Below are 19,310 nucleotides of genomic sequence, written 5' to 3'. Positions count from 1 at the left end.
ATCCCACTAGAAATCGCTTTGGAATCATTTAAACTGTATGATTATTACAGCAGCCAGATCTGCTGCCAAAATGTCAACTTACAGTATATTTAGTCAGTTTGAGGTCCAGGTCCGAGTCACCGAGATACCATATTGAGCTTCGGGAACTTCCCTGGAACTTCCTGGTCCCAGGCCGGTTGCACTCTACGGGGTTGGCCACGGCCAGGCTTTCCCTCCAGCTTGTACTAGATGTTCCCTGGGAAATCGAGTACCCTCAGAAAATCTCACCAAGGAGGCCACTGTGACACTTTCTGAGGAGATTCCCTCCGGCGTGGCCTAGATCTACCCTGGACCTCACCATGAAGGTAACTGGAGGGAACCCGTAGTAGATGCCTGAAACACTTTAACTGACTCCTCTTGACGGCCTTGAGTCCCTCCTGGACGACCGAGCTCATTAGCTCTGAAAGTGAGTCCAGATACCCTGCAAAGTCAACTATTTTCCAGCGGTTATCCGGGTTTGAGTCATGGCAGTAGCAGTTTGAGCAAACATACCCGTCTCCGGCCACCTCCTCCAGCTCTACAGGAGGGACACGGAGACCAACAGTACTTCCGGCATGTCCGAGGTGTACCCTTGGGAATCTTCCCAGTAGGACGTTCCCACAAAATGTCACCAAGGAGACAACCAGGATACATTCTTAGTAGATATTTGAGTTCTTCGTGGATTACCAAACTAATTACCTCATGTCTAAGACACCCTGGAAAGAAAGCTCTGAGCGGGGCAGTCCGAATGGCTCTACTACCTCATCCTTGTCGGATGACTGAGCTCCTGCACCTGTCTAGGGTGAGTCCAGACAATCCGTATGTCCAGGACCTTGTTCTTTGCACCACCACAAATAGCTAGTGACCAGGTGAAGGCAGGAACGGATATGGACCGGTAAGAAACCCTTTGGGTCCAGTGCCTTGTGCCAAGGGCCGTTTTTAAATCGGATTGTTGAGCAAATGCTCTCAACAGGTTGTGCCGCACGCCAACGGTTGAAGATCGAACAATTACCCCCCGCATCTCCAGACTGGCACACATTTCTAAGCTGTTAATTGATTGGCTTTGCTGCAAAACGCAGGAGATATACCCATCCGATTTCCAAAGGGACAAAGAAAGTTGTGAGAGGGAGCTGGATGACCTGCGATGCGTGCCGATGTTGAGTTAATAGCTTATTTTCAGGCACCAGCTGGCGGACTATTAAGGGAACGACAGTTGGGCGCTAACGAATGAATTCATGAACAATGAAAAGGAATGCTTCGGAGAATCCCTCCGATGTCTCTTGAATATAAGAAATGACATCCATCTTGGATGGGAATACGTTTCCTACTGTAGCAGCGTCAACTGTAAGATCTCGTCTTGAATACGGAAGTTTGATGTCTTTTAGCGATGCCTGGAAGCTTTTAATCAAGTGAGACAGACTATGGCAAGTTGCTCACACCAGAGCCTTGAACATACCATCTGGATGGCTTAGTAATGAGCGCAGGTTGTCGGCGTTAATGCTACTTGGGTTGCTACTGCTAATAGTCATACGGACAATTTGAGGCATTTCAGCAAGGACTTGTTTCAAATTGCTCCATCTCCTGCATGTGTTGGACTTGGAAATGACTGAAACGCTGCTAACCACCGAGAAGAATATGATATGATATGATAACACAATAAATAAACGTCCAATTGAATCCCAAAGCCCAATTTAATTATATCCGGTATGTGGGGGTTAATAGAGATTAAATACACAGTTTTCCTGTGTGCCAGCTGTTCCTTGGCGGGCCCTCACACCGGGATAACAGGCAGACTCAGCAAATGTCTCTCCCCAAACATCTGGGGGGACAAAAAACGTGTGCCAGCGGCTACGTTACTCGGGAATCATCAAGAATTAAGTCATTAAACACTCAATTGGACTATTTGTGGCGTAAGTGACTAACCCTTGCTAATTGCAGTTCCTTTTCTGGGCATCGAAGGATATAAAGATGTCAATCAAAGGGGATTTATTATGGAAAATGGACTTTTTAATAGCTTTGCGTACACATATTTGAAGTCTCCCGAGTGGCTGACCGAGCATGAAGTGGGAAAATAAACATTTGGAGTGAGCTGCCAATGTCAAAAAATGCGTCTTGAAGCGAGCCACTCGCACTTTGTCCTACTTTGAGGCCAATTTACATCATTGCTCCCTCGCAACGCTTTTCTCCACTGGCCACTTGACCGCGACCGGACTAGACGCAAACACGAGCGTGTCCGAGCCCAAATGCTAAGCGGAGCTGCGGTGTTGTTGGATGCGCAGATGAGCGTTGGGTCACAACGTTACACACGAGTTTTCACTACGGTTAATTAGTTCATTCGAGGCTGAATTTGCCTTAGTTTATGCTATTTTTTATTTATTCTTACTCTATGATACTATATTATTGGGCACAATTTTAATTCTCACACAGCTATTTTATATTTTTGTAAAATAAAAAGTAACAGTAAAGTAGCAGACCTTTTCTTCCGCAGAGATTCCGGACGAAAGCAAGACGGGCAAAAAAAAAAAAAAACAACAAGAAATGAAGAAATCAAATGAAAGAGCCACGATGGCAAATGTCAGCACAGCGGACGAAACCAACGTTTGCGACGTTTGTCGGGGCTTTCAAAAGGGCAGCCCTGCAGAGCGCGAGAATCAATACGGGTTTCAAAAATATGAAGCGTTTCCACCGGCGGGCTGCTGAGCCAGGAAATAGCCGCATATCATTCTTGGCCCACGACCGGCGCGATGAAAACGGGTTAGCCGCTGTCACCGAGGAAAACGGATTAAGAGTGAAAATGTGATGGATTGGGATTAGCCGGCCTGCCTGCTCTCAAAGACTGGAAGAGTTTCGATTCTTGGCTCGCTCGGGCTTTCAAATTTCATTTTGAAGGCTGGATTAGTTTGCAAATTAGGATTTCAAGACGGCGTTGGGGTTTTCAAATTTGAATTTCAAATTGAGGTTCAGGCTTCAAACTCAGCTTTCAAGAATGGTGGGTAAAAGGTTGGAAGAAGGTCCCAAGCCAGGGCAAGCGTTGCAAGATTGGGTTTTCAAATTGAAGTCGAGATTTGGGTTTTCGAGCAGGGTTAGGGTTTAAAAGTAGCCTTTCGAACTACAATAGGAGTTTTAAATTTAGGTTTCAAGATGGGGTTTGTGCTTCAAAATGAGGTTTTAAGCCTGCATTAGGGATTCAATATCATGTTTCAAGGAAAGGTTAGGGTTTTAAGGCTGTGTTAGGGTTTGCAATTTTATTTGGAGGCCTGGATTAGGTTTTGAATTAGGGTTTCGAGTTAAGGGTTCAAATTAAAAAGTTTCCATGGAGGAACGTCTGCCTTTGTATGGCAGAATCAAGGTAAGCAGAGCTGTATTCGCCCAAATTAGCGTTAGCTTCAGATAAACAGCGCATTTGAACGGCAGCACTTAGGAGCAACCCAGATTTGCAACCTTAACCATGGCTGCCGGCTTGAAACCTTACTTTGTAACTCTGAGCCTGGTTTGAAACCTAATCCAGGCTTGAAACCCCACTCTGAAATCCTAAACCCATTTTGAAACCATAACACTGGTTTCAAAGCCTAATTTGAAACCTTAACCATGTCTTGAACCTCGACTTGGAAACCCTAATTAACCCTTGTTGAGACTCTACTCTCATTTTGGAACGCTAACTCTGGTTTGCAATTCTACTGTAAAACTTCCACCCAAGCTTGAAACCCTAATTTGAGACCCTAAGCATGTCTTTCACCCCTACATTAAAACCCTAACCCTTGTTGGAAACACTTCCTCTCTTGAAACCTTTATACCCGCCTGGAAACCACGCCGACGACCTCGGCGACAAATTCCGGCAACAATTAGGCAATTCCGGAAAGTTGAGGAAGTTCACCCAACTGAGGCTGCATCTGCTTTTGCGCTTTCATATTGCAGAAGCAGAATAAATAACGTATTTATGTCGGGGGGGCGGGGCATATAATTACAGATAGCCTCAGGCTGTCACCCCTCGCTTAATGGGGGCACCGCCGGCCGCACAAAAGCACGACAGACGCAGAAATGATGCTTTGCTTCTTTATTATTCCGAGTGTTTTCCTGCAGGTGAAACTTCAATATATCGGCCGTTTGTCTCACGCCGGCCATTTCGTCCCAATCGCAGACGCTCGGCATCTCCGCTCGCGATATTAAACTCTCCCGTCGAATAATCATACGCGCTTAATGCTGAAAAAGTCATACATTAAACATCGGGGCAGGGCAAGTAATAAGTGCGGAATCCGTATGAAAAATGCAATTTCAAATATCTCCCAAGGACATTAATAACACACATGCAAGGATTTGAAAGTAAAGGTTGAATTCATGAAAACCTCACTTGAAGACATCGTGGTGGAAATGCTATCATGTCAAAGCCGAACGGTAAGCAGAGCTGCGATGTTTTTTCTTCGCTGCACGGATTAGCATCGGATGACAGCATTAGCTTCTGATCAGCTCGGCGAGGTCGGCGATACTCGAGACATATTTGTGTCTGCTGCGTGCGCCACATACGCAGATCGGCGCAAGCCGTTAATTTGCCGGCTGGGTGGTGTCGTGCTGTTTCTACGCTGGAAAATATGATCGTCTATTTTTCTAATTCGGGCCACAAAAGGGGTTCAACTAAGTGAATTGGGTTTACCATCATTATTTTTAGCGCCATGTTCTCATTCCAGTTTAGTTTTGTGAGACTTGAGAGCCCTTTTTTACCCCCCAAAAATGTGGTTGAAAGTCTGAGAACCCAAGTCGTTCTTCTTGAATGCCACCCGCAATGCAGCGGAACTTTTTCCTTGAAATGGTCAAGACATTAGACTTGAAAGATTAGAATTTGCAAAATTTAAATTCCTCAAATATGTTTGTTTGATGGGAAAGCAAATCGAGAAAATAATCTTATTTTGTTTTTTGAAAAAATAAAATGAATACATTTTTGTTTGTCCTTTTCGGCTGTTAGGTCAAGCAGAATGGAAAATCTGTATCCATTTTGAAGCTTCCGCTGTGGTATTATAATTGAGGTTTATTGAGAATCCCACTCGATCAGTCGAACGGAACAAAGTTTCTACAAGGGAGAGAGAAACGACGACAAAAGACAAAGCACTCATTGGAAACAGGATGAGAGAAGTAAATCATTACATTATCTACAAGAATCAAACATTAAATATGAGTGTTGCATGGGGCAGTAGTGCTACACCCTGCGAGGGAAGGACAGGACAAGGAGCATGCAGGGCAAGGGTCGTGAACCCGGCTGTACAACTCAAGTGTGCTGGCATGAATTATGTCAATTCTAAAAGTCTACAGGGCGAGGCGATACACAAGCGATTTGCAGATTCATGAGTTATTTGTTGCAGTAAGTGCGTGAGCCCACGCCCAGTGAAAGAGTCCTAGGGGTGCGCGACCGCGGACACATGCAAGTGAATTGATACCGTTTTACGTGTCCTGTAATTGCGGCGGCTGAGGACCCCACCCGATCAATCAGCCCCAGGGGTCCGCCCGAGAGCAGCCCGGCAGCCCCGCCGAGGCGCCCCGACGAGCGGCCACCCGGGAGGGGCCGCGGTGACCCAATGCCACCCCCCAAGCCACGGTCCCCGACCGGCAGTCATTGGCCCTCTTGAAACTCCAACCCTTGTTTGAAAGCCTAACCTTGTCTTGAAACCTAACTTTGGGATCCTAAGCCTGATTTAAAACCCTACATCGAAATCCTAACTACTGTTTGAATCCTTAAGCAAATCTTGAAACCCCAACTCTTGTTGGAACCCCTAACCCCGGCATGAGACCCTACTTGGAAACCCTTCGCCTCTCTTCTTAGCTGTTGGCCTTAGCATTCGATGCGTTTCTGTGTAGTCTGCATTAGTTTAGTTGTTCTCAGCATTGAATCCATGAAGAGAAAGACTTTTCTTTTTTGTTTCTTTTAAGAGATACGAGTGGGCACTGCAACTTCAGTGGATTTCTTTCAACTAAAAATGGAGCTTTGCCTCGGCTCTCAGAGATACGAGGACACAAACGGCAGGCGCTCTCCCCCCGACGCCGTTGGCCACGCCGCTTTGTTGTGCCGAGACCACGAGCGCTGTGACAAAGTCAATAGGACAGCGAGGGGAAGAGGAATGCCTCATTGTTTAATTAGACTTTTATTTCATGGAATGCCAAAGCCAAATGGGGGGCGGGGGGGGGGGGGGGGGAACCCGCCATTCTTGGCCAGGACTCATTGTCACAGATTGCGACGGGCTCGGGAGGTTCTGGTTGGTCGCTGATAGTGTTGTTTATTGTCGCCTGTTTTCAAGCCAAGACTTAGTCCACGAACAATGACAATTTCCACATTATATATTTATTAAAGCTGTTTGCACACAACATGAAAAGTAGACTTTCATTGCACCAATTGTTTTTGGAAAAGTTTTTTTTCCAGAACACAACAACGGTCGTATGCGCAGCTCTGTAAAACTTTAAGAGCTCAATGCAAAGTTATCAGTTTGTCTGATTTTGCTATTTATAGATACACTATGTTTATATAGATCGCAAAGATCGCAAGACCACTTTAAAATGAGAACCAAACCTGGATCCTCGGGTTTGCGGTGGACATTTTTCTCATGGGTATGAAACAAAATGTTTGCTCCGGTTGTCTTTGAGTAATTTAACAAAAACATAAAAGCTCGCTTGGCAGCTAACATCAGCTCTATGGCGCGCTATCCATTTCGCCGTTAAAAGAGCACGTCTGTGCTATTAATCTGTGAAACAGAAAAGTCAATTACAGTCATTTGCCAGTCTCACAGCGATCACGCCAACTATGTCTGAACTTGCGCCACGTCGACTTTTGCTAAAATGTCAATGGCCGGCCTTCCATCTCCCTTCCCCCCAAAAAAAATGTACTTCACATCACAGCTTTTCGACTGACACTTCACACATTTCAACGAGTAGACAGAAAAAAAAACCAAAATTCTTCTGCCTTGGCCAAATGACACGTAAGGGCTTGTTTACTATTGATCGCCACCTGGAAGTGTACATGTGACAATAACAACTATTAGCTCCATAGAACGGCGGTTTGTGTGACACAACTAACCCGAAACAATAAGCACATTTGCCAGTGGACCTTTGTGGAGAAGCATCAGCATCAGCATCAGCATCAGCATCAGCATCAGCATCAGCATCAGCAGCAGCAGCAGCAGCAGCATCAGACCGCACCCAGTCTGCCTCAACAGAGGCATCAAACATGCACATGCCACATCCAGTCAGCCTGGAGCTTCGGCAGCACCCGGACGCCAGCACTCGGGTCGGGGATGGATGTTTCCCATCACGCGGCTCAATCAGACACCCAATGATTCATTTCACACACACTTGGGTAATTACGGGAGATTGCACTTCACCTCTGGGGAGGGAACTGCCAAAGTGCTTGTGTGTGCGTGTGTGCGTGCGACAAAGACAAGTGAGGAATGGCTGAGTGAAAACAAGAAAATCTACAAATCCTTTGAACAGGTGTCGTAGTGCAGGGGGCATGGGGGGGGGGGGGGGGGACGACAAAACACATTTTCTGCCAGGCCCCCAAACAAAAGAGTCTTTTTGAGTCATTTACAAAAACAAAAAAGCAGCACACGCACCGTGGGAAAAAGAGACACCGGGCGACCTTTTGTGGAGGAAAGTGAAACAAAGGATGTGGAAAGAACTCCAGGATGAGGAGGAGGGCGTGAAGAAAGATGGACGAGGAGAGGATGGGAAGCATACAAGGGGAATAGCGCCACCTTGCGGGGAAAGTAAAGGTGAACATTCACAACATTCACTAAAGACTGGGGAGTTGCAAAGCTTTTGAAGACTGGGTTAGGTTTTTGATTTAGGGTTTCAAAGTAAGGTTTTAAGAGTGCAATAGGGTTTCAAATGAGCATTTTAAAACTGGATTCTTTTTTAGGGTATCAAGCGTGGGTTAGTGCTTCAAAGGAAGGTTTCTCGTCGGGGTTAGGTTCCAAATTAGGGTTTTAAGACTGCATTCCAGTGTAAAATTTTAAGACTGGCGTTTTAGGGGTTCAAAGTAAGATTCCAAGTCACAGTTGGAAAATCGAGTTTCAAGTTACGGCTTCAATTTAGGAGTCATGCCAGGGATAGGGTTTCAAGCGATGGTATCGAACAAGCGTTAGGGTTTCGAGTCAGGATTGGAGTTTCAAATTATGATTTCAAGACAGGGTTAAGGTATCATGTCATGGTTTCAAATTAGGGGTTGAAGTTACAGCCACAGTGAAATTAAGGAGTTCAAGCTAGTGGCACTCCGGTTTCCTCCCACATCCCAAAAACACACGTGGTTGGTTGATTGAAGGCTCTAAATTGCTCGTAGGTGCGAATGGTTGTTTGTTTCTGTGTCCTGCGATTGGCTGGCGACCGGTTCAGGGTGTACCCCGCCTCCCGCCCGAAGATAGCTGGGATGGGCTCCAGCGCGCCCGCGACCCGCGTGAAGCGGTAAAGAAAAAGCCGAGGTTGGAGTTTCTGGGTGAGGGTTTGTTTTGAATGTGCCATGCAACCGAGCGCAAGCCTCGAAGCAATCTTTGATTCGCTTTCTAAAAATAAAATAAATAAATAAATAAAAATAACCCACAAAAACACAGAACAGAGAGTCACTGAGCAATGGAAGGTTACCAGTAATGTGGTAATGCTGACACACACACACACTAATATATATATATATATATATAGGGTGATTGAAAAGTATCTCCCTATTTTTAAGTACTTAAATGTATTGAATTTATTTCTGAACTCTTACAAGAGATGAACATGAGGAGAAAGTGTATTGCATGGAGTTTGATTTCAAATTGGATACGGGCGCCAGCATTGGCCACCCGTTTCTCAAGCCGCCTGGGAACCGCATGAACTGATTTCACAAGGAACTCTTGTGGGATGGAAGACATAAATTCTCGTGTTCGCCCTTCAAGTTCTTCCAAAGTCGTTGGTTTGGTAGAATAGTCTTGCTCCTTTAATCAGGGAACATACACACACAAATTGATACAAATATTACAACACATGAATACATTTTAAGTATTTTAAAATAGGGAGTTACTTTTCAATCACCCTGTGAGACTTCAAGAAATGTAAGCAGTTGAAAGTGACTAGTAATGCGATAATCTGTTCCAGTGGCAATTGTGCAAATGGTGCAGAGACTTCAAGAAATGTAAGAAGTTGAAAGTGAGTAGTAGTGCGATAATCTGGAAGTGTCAATTGTGCAAATGGTGCAGAGACTTCAAGAAATGAAAGAAGTTGAAAGTGGCAAGTAGTGCGATAATCTGGAACAGTGTCAATTGTGCAAATGGTGCAGAGACTTCAAGAAATGAAAGAAGTTGAAAGTGAGAAGTAGTGCGATAATGTGGAACAGTGTCAATTGTGCAAATGGTGCAGATACTTCTCAAGCACACAAGTGGCCAATATTGGTCAACAGCAGATAGTGCTGTGTTGACGAGACTACTAATAATGTAGAAGTGACAACAATCTCAAGACAAAATTGGCTAATAGCCAGAGAAGCTGTTGGAATGTTTGCTGGTTTTAGTTTGCATTGTTCAATAGCGCCGACCTGCAGGAAAGGAGCCGGAAGAGTGGAGGCTCCGAGAGGATTTGCCATGCTGTTGTCTGAGTTCAAATGTGTTCCACTTTCATGTTCTTTTCAACCGGAGGTGTGCTGTCTGTTACGTAACATAAGGCACGAGGAGGCGAATACAATTCCCAGCAGCGTGTCAGCAAATGAGACCGAAATAGAGAGCAGTTACGCATGCGACGTCCACGTCGTTCGTCTCACTGGCCCGCTTGGGAACTTCACCGCTTAGGCCCAGTTTTGCTCATCTGTGAGAACGCCATTGCGAGAGTCGAGCCATATAGGTGAGAATTCAACCTGGCGACAAGTGACGAGGAAAAGGAGTCCCGCTGATTGGAGGCTGCCCCCTGAAACTAGTGTGCTTGCTAAAATGGACAATAATTGTTACTTTTTCTTAAATAACGAATCATACACACAGTCCCATTTTGAACTAAATATATGATTCGTACACATATATATATATATATATGAATAGATAGATGAAGCATTAACCTGAGAAAACAAAAGGAAATCACAGCTGGGTAAGGGTTTTGAGACACGGTTAGAGAGTGGAGCTCACAAATATACCTATAATTATTATGTCAGAGTCCAGAGGGTGATAAATATACTGCGCAGTACATCCATGTCTGGAGGCACTTTATTTATTGATTTAAAAGTCAGTGGAAAACAAAAAACAAACATAGCAGTAAACAGTTGAACTCACAGTGTACCTACATTTGTTTGGGCAACCATCAACATTTGAAGACGATCAATGTGCAAAATCGACTCTGAATGCCGCGGCTCTCGTCCGCGTCAAGAGAGGACGTGTCGGGCGACGAGGCCTCGGGCCGCGAGGACAACCGCTGCAGCTGCGACAACGGTGACGACGTACTGTTGATGGGAAATATGAGAAATGACATCAGAAGAATTATTATATGCAGCACGTGACCTGAGGCAAAAGCACATTAAGCACCTGCTTAGTAGAAGGACCCAAGAGCAGTGGATTATATATTAAAGGAAGAACAGAACAACAACAAGATATATTATATCATATTCCTTTTCCCAAACCAATCACAAGTAAATGAGTTACTTGTAACTTGCTTTTTGTTAAAGCTGTTGCTTTCATAAAAGTGTCAAAACAATCACAACTACTGTACTAAATAGACAAGTGACCTCCATCTTGATACATCATTTCATTTCATCACACGGCTGTTGGGATTCATGCAGTATTTGAACGTTTTGGGGAAAACAAGAACGAGAGACTCATTTAAAGCAAGTAAATGGGTCTTTTCTATTGATTTGTTCACAGCAAGTTCAAAAAACACTACAGACCGTTTCATTTAAACCATTTTTGTCACCTTCTTTCAGGCAGTGATGGTCAGGGTGTTGGCTTGACATTTTATTGTTTATTGTCATTCAAAGTATTGAATTATAAAATTCATACAAAAGCAGAAATAGCCTCCAAAAGCGTGCGACACAAACCTTGATAGGCGTACTATATTCCTTCCGGAAGACCTGCAGATGCACCTTGAGTAGAGCCAGGCCGCAAGGCACGTAGGAGTCGGAAATGCCAGAGTCTCGACACCTTTTGGCGGGCAAAAGAAAGTCAGTGAAAGGGCCCGCGCACCCACTTTTACACAGCCAATCCTCAAAATGATCTTCAAAATATGACGCCGTGCCCTTCATTCAGTCATTTCGTTTTGGGTTTTTTGACAGTCGACACAAACCTTTTGTACAAAGCAGTTCGAAGCTCGGCGTCGTCTGCCGAGTAAAGCCGGGAAAGGCCCAGCTCCATGAGTAGCGGCGTCGGCAGCCTGTAGCCCTCCTCGGCGAGCAACCCCAGGTTGTACCAGCCCTGCTTGTGGAAATGGACGGACGTTTTGATCATGTTTGGAGACAATAGTACTTCAGGGTGGCAGAAAATAGGCTTGAAGCAGGGCCGGCAAATTCATTTTCGTCGGCGGGCCGCATTCCATCACCTGCGGCTCGCCGCGCAGCGCCGCCAGTTTGTACATCTGCGCGGCAGGAGTCAACCTCTTGCGGCCGTCCACCAGGCCGTCGTACCACATGTCGCCCATCCTCAGGAGGGCTGCAGACAAAGACAAAAAGCACATGAGGTTGCAAGTCTCAAAGTGTCATCGGTGGTTATTCGGTCGGAACAAGCAAGGTGCACGACTTTGGAATAAGCAAAAACTTCAACCCATAATTCTTGTCTGATACCCTAACCCTCGTTCGAAACTCCAAACACCCGAATTTTAAACCTTGACGCAGGCTTGAAACCCTAACCTAACTTGAAAAGCCAGTCTTGAAACCCTAATTTGAAAGCCAGAACCTGTGTTGAAATCTTACTTTAAAGCCCTAACCCAGGCCCGAAGGCTTGATTTGAAAGCCCTAATATGAAACTAGAACTGTCTCGAAAGCTCCATTGGAAATTCCAACCTTGGCTTTAAACTCTATCCCTTCCCAACCCTGTTATGAAACCCCGAAGCTCTTGCCTGAATGCATGGAAAACATTGGAGCAAGACCAGCCTCGCATAGGAGTACACTGGTTCGAGTTCCTCTCGTCGAGTTTACCGTAAGGCTCAGGTTTCGGATTGTGGACGCTCAGGTTATAATATCTTCTCTTGCAGTGCAGTGCAAAAGCAGGAGCCAGGAAATCGCCCTGTGAACAAACGACGATCACAACGGCGTACAGCAATCTGTCCAATTCCTAATCATTCGTTATCAGCAGTTGCTAACTCGCCTGGTTTTGATCACACAGATATGCCACGTTAAACTGGGCCACCGCAACGCCCAGTTCGGCGGCCATCATGTAACACACCAGCGAGCCAAACCTGGAAAAGCAAACACATCATCGGTTTGCTGTTCTCTTGCCTTTTTGCGTCGTATTGAGGCTTCGTGCAATTGTGAGGTGATCGTGGTGGCTTTAAGGCGTAAGACACTTACAGGTCACCCTTCAGGAAGGCGTTCAGGGCTCGCCGCAGCAGACGACCCAGGTATCCGTTTTGCTCCGCTGCCCGCTTTGCCCATCTATGCTCAGTCATATAAAAGACATTTTAGAGTGCCTTTCTCATGCAGATCAACTATTATTTTTCGAATGAGAATAAAAAGGTAACAAGCCAACAAGAGAGCATCGGACGGACGGCGACTGACGCGACCGGCGAGCCCGGTGGACCAGACGTCGGCGACTTCCGCCGCTCCCCTGATGTGTCCTCGCTCGGCAGCCTTCAGGAAGTACTCGTACGCCATGTACTGCGGGAACAACACGTTCAATGTGCCGTTTCTCTACAATGAATTGAAATGTTGTGAAATTCATTCGATGTAGGAAAGGTACAATGTGAGATTTTTGGGAAATATATTTGTAGAATTTCTCCATCAATTGGGGAACTTTCTAAGCGAAAATATGGCAATCAATTGGAACATTTACAAGTTACAATAAAATGTGGGATTAGGACCAAAATGGAACTCGGCACTCGGGAACAGTAGTAATCTTCCTACCTGGTCGGCAGGTCTCTGCGGGTAAAGCCCGAGGGAGTGCAAGATCCCGAGGTTGAGAGCGGCGTCCGGGCTCCCGAGGTCGTCCGCCCGCTCCCACAGCTCCGCCGCCTTTTCGTAGTCAAGCTCCAGGCGCTCGTAGTACCAGGCCAGCGCGCTGATGGCGGGGACGAAACCCTGAAGAACCAAGTAAGGGCTTCAACCTGCTAGGCCGCCGCAATTATTGCCAAGGCTAACGTACTCTAGCCACTGATTCGTGATAATGCACACCTTGCGCAATAGAAATAAACTGAAAGACTAGAAATAATCCACAGTCCAAAAAATCCACAGCACGTATACGAATTGATGATCTAATTGTTGGGATGGCTTCTCTTGATAGTTATTCATGATATCAGCCACCATGCACAACAGAAAAAAATTAAATGATGACAAATAATCCATGGAGTCAAGAAAATCACTATGAATAGCAAACCTCGTCCATTGCTTTCTTCAATAACTTGATGGCTTTGGGAATGTCTTTTTTGACACCGTGGCCCTATGGAGACAAAGTAACATCACTTCAGATCAAACTTTAAGAAAGGGCCAACTTTTTTTGGAAGTCACAATTTTATTTATTTTTTTTAAGTCATTGATTTATTCATGGCTGTTTTTTTTTTGCTCTGCGTTGCGAGCAAAAATGTGACTAACGAGCTTTTTTTTTTTTTTTTTCTAACCATGGGTAATGAGTGCTGAGAAAAAGAAGCTGATGATGAGTACTTCCGTGACGTACTATATTGAAGCAGAAGGAGTCGATCAAGGCTGCAATTAATGTCAGTCGAAGGCGTTCAAATAATTTCTATGCTACTGACTCTGTCCATGGAAATATGGAGAAGCTGCTGAAAGTGAGGAAAGTGGCGAAAAAGGCAAAAACTGTGAACAATAAGTTCAGTGAAAGTGGAAAAAAGTAGCAATTAAGGAAAAACTGTTTACACATTCTATTTATGTTTTTACAGTGTACAATACTGTAGAGTGCAAAAAAAACAAAACAATTTTAAACGACAACATTTTTGGGAGTCTGGAACAGATGAACGGCATTTCCGTTCACTTGTGATACAAATGATTTGAGTTTCAAGTTTGGCGAGTGTGTTGTGTAATCCCCAAGACTCAAAATGTTGCTTGAAGCTGACCCGCAGAAGGACGATGGCAAAGTCGTACATGGACACGGGGTCCTCCAGGCGGACCGCCCCCCTCTCGTAGTGCCTCAGTGCCGCCTCGATGTCGGGCGACACTCCCTGCTGACCCCAGAACAGCATGCGGGCCAGGGCTTGCTGGAAGAATGTAGTTGACGTCTGATTGTCTTGTCGTTTTTGTTGTTGTTGTTGTTGTTGTTCACGAGATGACAGCGGGGGTTACCTCGGCATCGGGGGCACCTTGGAACGCCTGAAGCTTCAGCCACTGGAAGATGTGATGGTCTTTGTTGGTCTGAAGGTTGAGGATCTCGTCGTCGTGCAGGTAGATGTCCTCAACGTAGACCTGGAAATGGGAAAGAATTTAACAGCGTAGTTTAGAATTTGTAATGCTAGAAAAGGGGGTTCATGTGTTTTCTTGTGCTTATGTGGCTTATTATATACCAGAAAATGAAAACAACGCCTACTCGAACAGTTGACCTTTAGTTGGGGTTAATAAGAGGCACCCTAAATGCGGCAGTTGTGTGCCACAGTCAGATTTAACATGAGTTTGAATGTGCTTGGAATTTTGAACATATTATTGCATTTGTTGCGTTTGACTTCACCTCTCGATTTTTTTCAAAAACATCCAATTGAGCGCTACAGGTTGAAAGTTTTCAAATGATTTAGCTTGGTCTCATTGTTGTACAGTAAATTCCCAAAACCTGGCATGTGCAGCCTATTTGGATTTCCTATATATTTGTTCATTTGATGTATTTTTTTTTATTTGCAAAATAAATGCTGATGAATGAATCTTTCAATAGGAAATGATGTCCATATTTAAAAAAAAAAAAAAAAAAAGCTATTGAAAATCAAATCAAATGTCAAGCAGGCCCTTTAAAGTGAGTGACTCGCGAGGGTCGGCCGTCACCTGCTCCGGCGAGGGATTCTGCCGATCCCGCGTGGTCTGTCTGGCCAAGTTGGCGTAGTAAGCGTAGGCCACGTCCTCGTCTGCGAGGACCCCCCGCAGGCCCCGGTGGTGCAGGTGGCCTAGTCGCAGCAGAGCCAGTCGATGGTCCTTCTGGGCCGCCAACAGGGCCAGCAGCCACGCCTGCGCGAGACCCCGTCGTCAAAGGTCAAAGGCTGCCTTACTAGCACTAGCGCTTGCTGGCGCTGAGCGATGACAACGCACCTTACTGGGCTCTTTCTCCACCCCCAGACCCAAGCTGTAGATGAGCGATGACATGTGCAGAGCGGCAGCGTTATTCAAGCAGCCGGCATTCAGCAGCAGAGGTAAAACTTGAGCAAAGGCTCGCGTGCTGCTCACGCCGTCCAGTTGGCGAAGGGACAGAGAACGCAGCGCTCGGCCCACCGCGTCAGGGCTCGCTGCTCTTCTTCCTTAAAAGAGCAGATTTGTAGCAGGTCAAAAATTAAGTGCCACAGCGACGTAATGCTGGTCGACGACAGACCTTTCCAAAGTTGTTAGTCGGTTTATTTATTGAATTTTATCCTGAAATAAAAAGATTTGTTATAGACTAGATTTGACAATACAAATAAATACAAACTATATTTGATGCATTCAATGTGTATACAGTACATCATGTTGAGTTTAATTCACCAAAATAAGTTAATTACATGAGGTCATTTTTGTGGACTTATTTTAATTAATTCGGGAAAAAAAGCATTTGAAGACTGATTTGTTGATTGACGAATGATTTTCTGGATTGGGTTTTTTTCTATTGCCTGTATCATGTTTGTGACTACTTTATTTTGTATTTTAACCATGTAAAGCACAAGCATTGTATTGTATTATATACAAAATATACATTTTTATGAACATGTTTAATTCATGAAAATTCATACACTTCATACGGTAATTCAACTATGTTTTTACATTAATGAAAATAAATTGACAAAAACACATCCCTCTACTGTATTTATGTATATCATTTTATTTTATTTTTTTTACCTTTTTTATAATTGTAATTGAATCATCACTAACTTTACATTTACTTACGTTGTATTATTAAACAGTCAAGAAATAGTTTGAATCTTCCATGTAAATGTTATGGATAAATGTTAGAATGTTACTGACGGTGTGTTTCCTTTTTTATTGAACAGTTTGACCCTGGAACAAATCAGATATACTTCCAATAATTCCTACTGGAAATATTAGTTGCAATTTCTAACAATAAAGAGGCAACCGCTCTGTTTAAATCAATGCAAGATATGGAACAATGTTTTTTGCCATACTTGGAGGGTGTTCAAGGTTGAAAATCAGCTGTGATTTTCCTCTTACCACGTTTGAAAGCCAAATACTGTACAATTTTGGTGACATATTGAGGAACTGCCCCCTCCCACAGCTCGCACGTGTTCAGCGTATATTTCTGTTTCTCAGTGTGGAACATCTCCAAACGGTTGCCTGGAGAAAATTCAAAGGGATTTTACATGAAGTGCTTGGGAATCATGTCAGCACCACCTAGTGGGATAAGAGGTCTACTACTTGACTCTTTGCTTTTTTGCTGGGCCAGGAGGGAGTAGAAACGGATGCTTTGGTTGATATAGAGAGAGAATTCTCCACAGGCGTGCATCCACCCAGTTAGGTTCACTTCTGCGATGACGTCCGGAAGAACAACTTCTGACTGTGGAGGAGAGGAATGAGCATAAAAAGCAAACGTAGGTTGTGTTTGTTGTTTTGGGTTACCGAGCTTTGAGGCGACGCTCTATTCCGATCGTAAAACGAGGGTCCGAAGTAACCTTCGACGCCTTTAACGTATCGACCCCCTCCGATCACAAAGTATCCGTCAGTGTCGTCCAGCCTGATGTCATGGCTCAGCCTGGGGGGATGGGGGGAAACATCTTTAAAAAATGGCTGTTAAATCAAAATGGCAGACTTCCGATGCATTTCCATGCATGACTACTTGAGAATTTTTGGTGGGTCAACTTGTGATAGAAGTGATGACCAAATTTTCAGTTTTGAAAGTTTTTTTGGTTTTTTTGAATGACAAGTCATCAAACTTGGCCAAATGACCACAATTAATAGTTAGTTCAAAATAAAGTGGCAGACTTCCTGTGTGCTTTCTGGCAAGACTTTCTCTGACTTTTTTGTGGCTTGACTCAGGTTAGACTTGTCGACCAAATTTTATGTTGCCAAGTGTAACTCGCTTCAGGGGCATCATTTATTTTTTTTCTTTTGATAGCAAGTCATGAAAATGTAGTCAAAACAAGACTAAAATGGCTGTTTCAAACCAAAATCCTGGTAGCGGACTTCCCATAACTCCTGGATACTTTTTTGTGGGTCCACTTGTGATGTTGCTAAGTGAAACTGGTTTAAATGGGCTGAATTTTGAAAATGTCCATTTTTGTAAGTCGTCCTCTTTTTTTTTTTTTTTTAACCTGGAAAATAGTCACTTCCAATCTAAACGGCAGAGTGCCTGTGTGTTTTCGGGTATGCCTTCTTGAGACTTTTTTTGTGGGTGTACTACTAAAGTTACATGACAGTACCCTTTAAAAGGACTACATAAAATAAATGTATGATTATTATTGCGAAATTTCATGTTGCTAAGTGAAACTGGTTTCAGGGGCTGAATTTTTATTTGTAATTTTTTTTCTGGCAAGCAGCTACTAACTCAGTCAATTAGCTGCATCCATTGTCCACACACTCACCTGTTCTCTGTCGACTTCACCGTTCTCGACTTCTTGCCCAAGCACACTGTGGCGATAGTAACCTGACAACACATCGGGGAACTGTTTCGTCAACATCTGCGTCATGATTAATACGCCGATGGGTCGCACGACTCACCTGTCTGCCTTGAAACGTCACCGTGAGGTGACACCACTCGCTCAAGGGCACCTCGTGCGGGAAGAGGATGGCGGTGGATTCCCCCGGCCCGCCGTGCACTTGGACATGCAGCCGACCTGAACACAACATCTCTGACTATTTTAGGTCTGTTCCAATACTTTTGCTCAATTAAAACAAAATTGTTTCATAAGCTATGCGTCAGATCCAGCTGTAAATACCTGACTGTTCCAATACTTTTGCAGGACAGTGTAAGAAGATTTCTACAATTTTATGCTGCGGCTAACGTGTGACCTCGCACCTTTAGCATAGCTAACACTCAGAAGTCTTCTTGTGATCACACGGAAGATGAAAACCAGCTCTTTGTGCCCATTTGGATAGATTTGTCAGCATCTCTCAACTTCACAATTGCTTGTTTTTGTTTTTTTCAGTTGGTTACGGCGTATTATACCTGATTGAGTGAGGAGCACAGTGGGCGTTGCGTAGTTGTTCTGGGAGTCAATGTGGTGAAGCACCCCGCACGAGCTATCCCGGCAGTGCCGGGTCACCAATATCCAGACGGAGAACTTGGACCTGTCCCCGCAAAGGACGCTTGTTAATCTCTGTATCGTTTGTTCCTTCCATTTTCAATCAGGAATATTTTAGTTTTTTTGCTTTAGACCAAAGAACAAATTAGCAGTCACGTCCATATTTGGGATTTCCAATTGAAAACGGAGCGAACAAATGATACAAGGATTCTTGCTTTTGAACTGATGCTTAGATTTCCTCGTTACACTCACCAGGGGAATGCGAGGGCGTGAATTCGAAGGTACTCCAGAACGTCGCTGGCGTAGGGCCGAAGATTCTTGACGATGCCGAATTTTTCCCCGGTGGAGGCGAAGATCGAGGACAGCAAAGGCACCGTTTCTGAAGACCACGGACGGGATTGTCGGGATGTTGGAGTACAGTAAACTCATGTTATTCTCGTGGGTTCAGGTTGCTGATCTTGAGCTTTAAAGTTAAATACAACTGAACTGTCGTAACTCTTCAGGGAAAGTCATCAAATTTCAGGGTGACATTTTTTTTTTTTATTTACGGTGTTCCTATTACTGTTAAATGTCAAAATGGATCAAATTTGACCTTAAAGAGTATAGAAGGGTTAACCTGGATTTCGGCCTGTTGCCGTTCGAAGAACAGAATAGCTGTGAGTTGAACTAAACAGGCCCAGATTTCACACTGAGTAAGTACATTTGTCAGTAAATTGAGACAAGACGAACTCAACTAAAAATATGAATACCATTCATTTTTTGGGCCATTTTTGTTTGGTGGTTTTTCTCAT

At 44.4% G+C, this 19,310-nt stretch overlaps 1 protein-coding gene across 6 annotated transcripts in view; it reads right to left on the bottom strand.

Moving 5' to 3' along the window:
• Positions 1 to 19,310, bottom strand: part of si:dkey-24p1.6 (protein sel-1 homolog 3) — a 38,947-nt gene that overhangs the window by 17,330 nt on the left and 2,307 nt on the right. For 2 of the 6 annotated variants that reach the window (XM_061781164.1, XM_061781165.1), the window contains 21 exons: positions 18,772 to 18,898; positions 18,444 to 18,565; positions 17,996 to 18,111; positions 17,860 to 17,921; positions 16,898 to 17,030; positions 16,697 to 16,835; positions 16,493 to 16,615; positions 15,386 to 15,591; positions 15,125 to 15,304; positions 14,441 to 14,560; positions 14,215 to 14,355; positions 13,521 to 13,583; positions 13,052 to 13,225; positions 12,678 to 12,805; positions 12,500 to 12,583; positions 12,297 to 12,387; positions 12,128 to 12,215; positions 11,533 to 11,642; positions 11,281 to 11,408; positions 11,036 to 11,138; positions 10,194 to 10,444 (listed from right to left, as the gene is read on the bottom strand). In XM_061781164.1, coding sequence (XP_061637148.1) covers positions 10,367 to 10,444; positions 11,036 to 11,138; positions 11,281 to 11,408; positions 11,533 to 11,642; positions 12,128 to 12,215; positions 12,297 to 12,387; positions 12,500 to 12,583; positions 12,678 to 12,805; positions 13,052 to 13,225; positions 13,521 to 13,583; positions 14,215 to 14,355; positions 14,441 to 14,560; positions 15,125 to 15,304; positions 15,386 to 15,591; positions 16,493 to 16,615; positions 16,697 to 16,835; positions 16,898 to 17,030; positions 17,860 to 17,921; positions 17,996 to 18,111; positions 18,444 to 18,565; positions 18,772 to 18,898 — 2,516 coding nt within the window. In that variant the 3' untranslated portion in view covers positions 10,194 to 10,366. Of the gene's footprint in view, positions 1 to 8,764; positions 8,964 to 10,193; positions 10,445 to 11,035; positions 11,139 to 11,280; positions 11,409 to 11,532; positions 11,643 to 12,048; positions 12,216 to 12,296; positions 12,388 to 12,499; positions 12,584 to 12,673; positions 12,806 to 13,051; positions 13,226 to 13,520; positions 13,584 to 14,214; positions 14,356 to 14,440; positions 14,561 to 15,124; positions 15,305 to 15,385; positions 15,592 to 16,492; positions 16,616 to 16,696; positions 16,836 to 16,897; positions 17,031 to 17,859; positions 17,922 to 17,995; positions 18,112 to 18,443; positions 18,566 to 18,771; positions 18,899 to 19,310 lie in introns of those variants that run through there. The other 4 variants (XR_009789627.1, XR_009789629.1, XM_061781167.1 and 1 more) reach the window with 4 other exon arrangements.

Source organism: Phyllopteryx taeniolatus, chromosome 8 (genome assembly GCF_024500385.1).
Source record: "Phyllopteryx taeniolatus isolate TA_2022b chromosome 8, UOR_Ptae_1.2, whole genome shotgun sequence".
NCBI lineage: Eukaryota > Metazoa > Chordata > Actinopteri > Syngnathiformes > Syngnathidae > Phyllopteryx > Phyllopteryx taeniolatus.
This window is presented reverse-complemented; position numbering and strand designations above follow the sequence as displayed.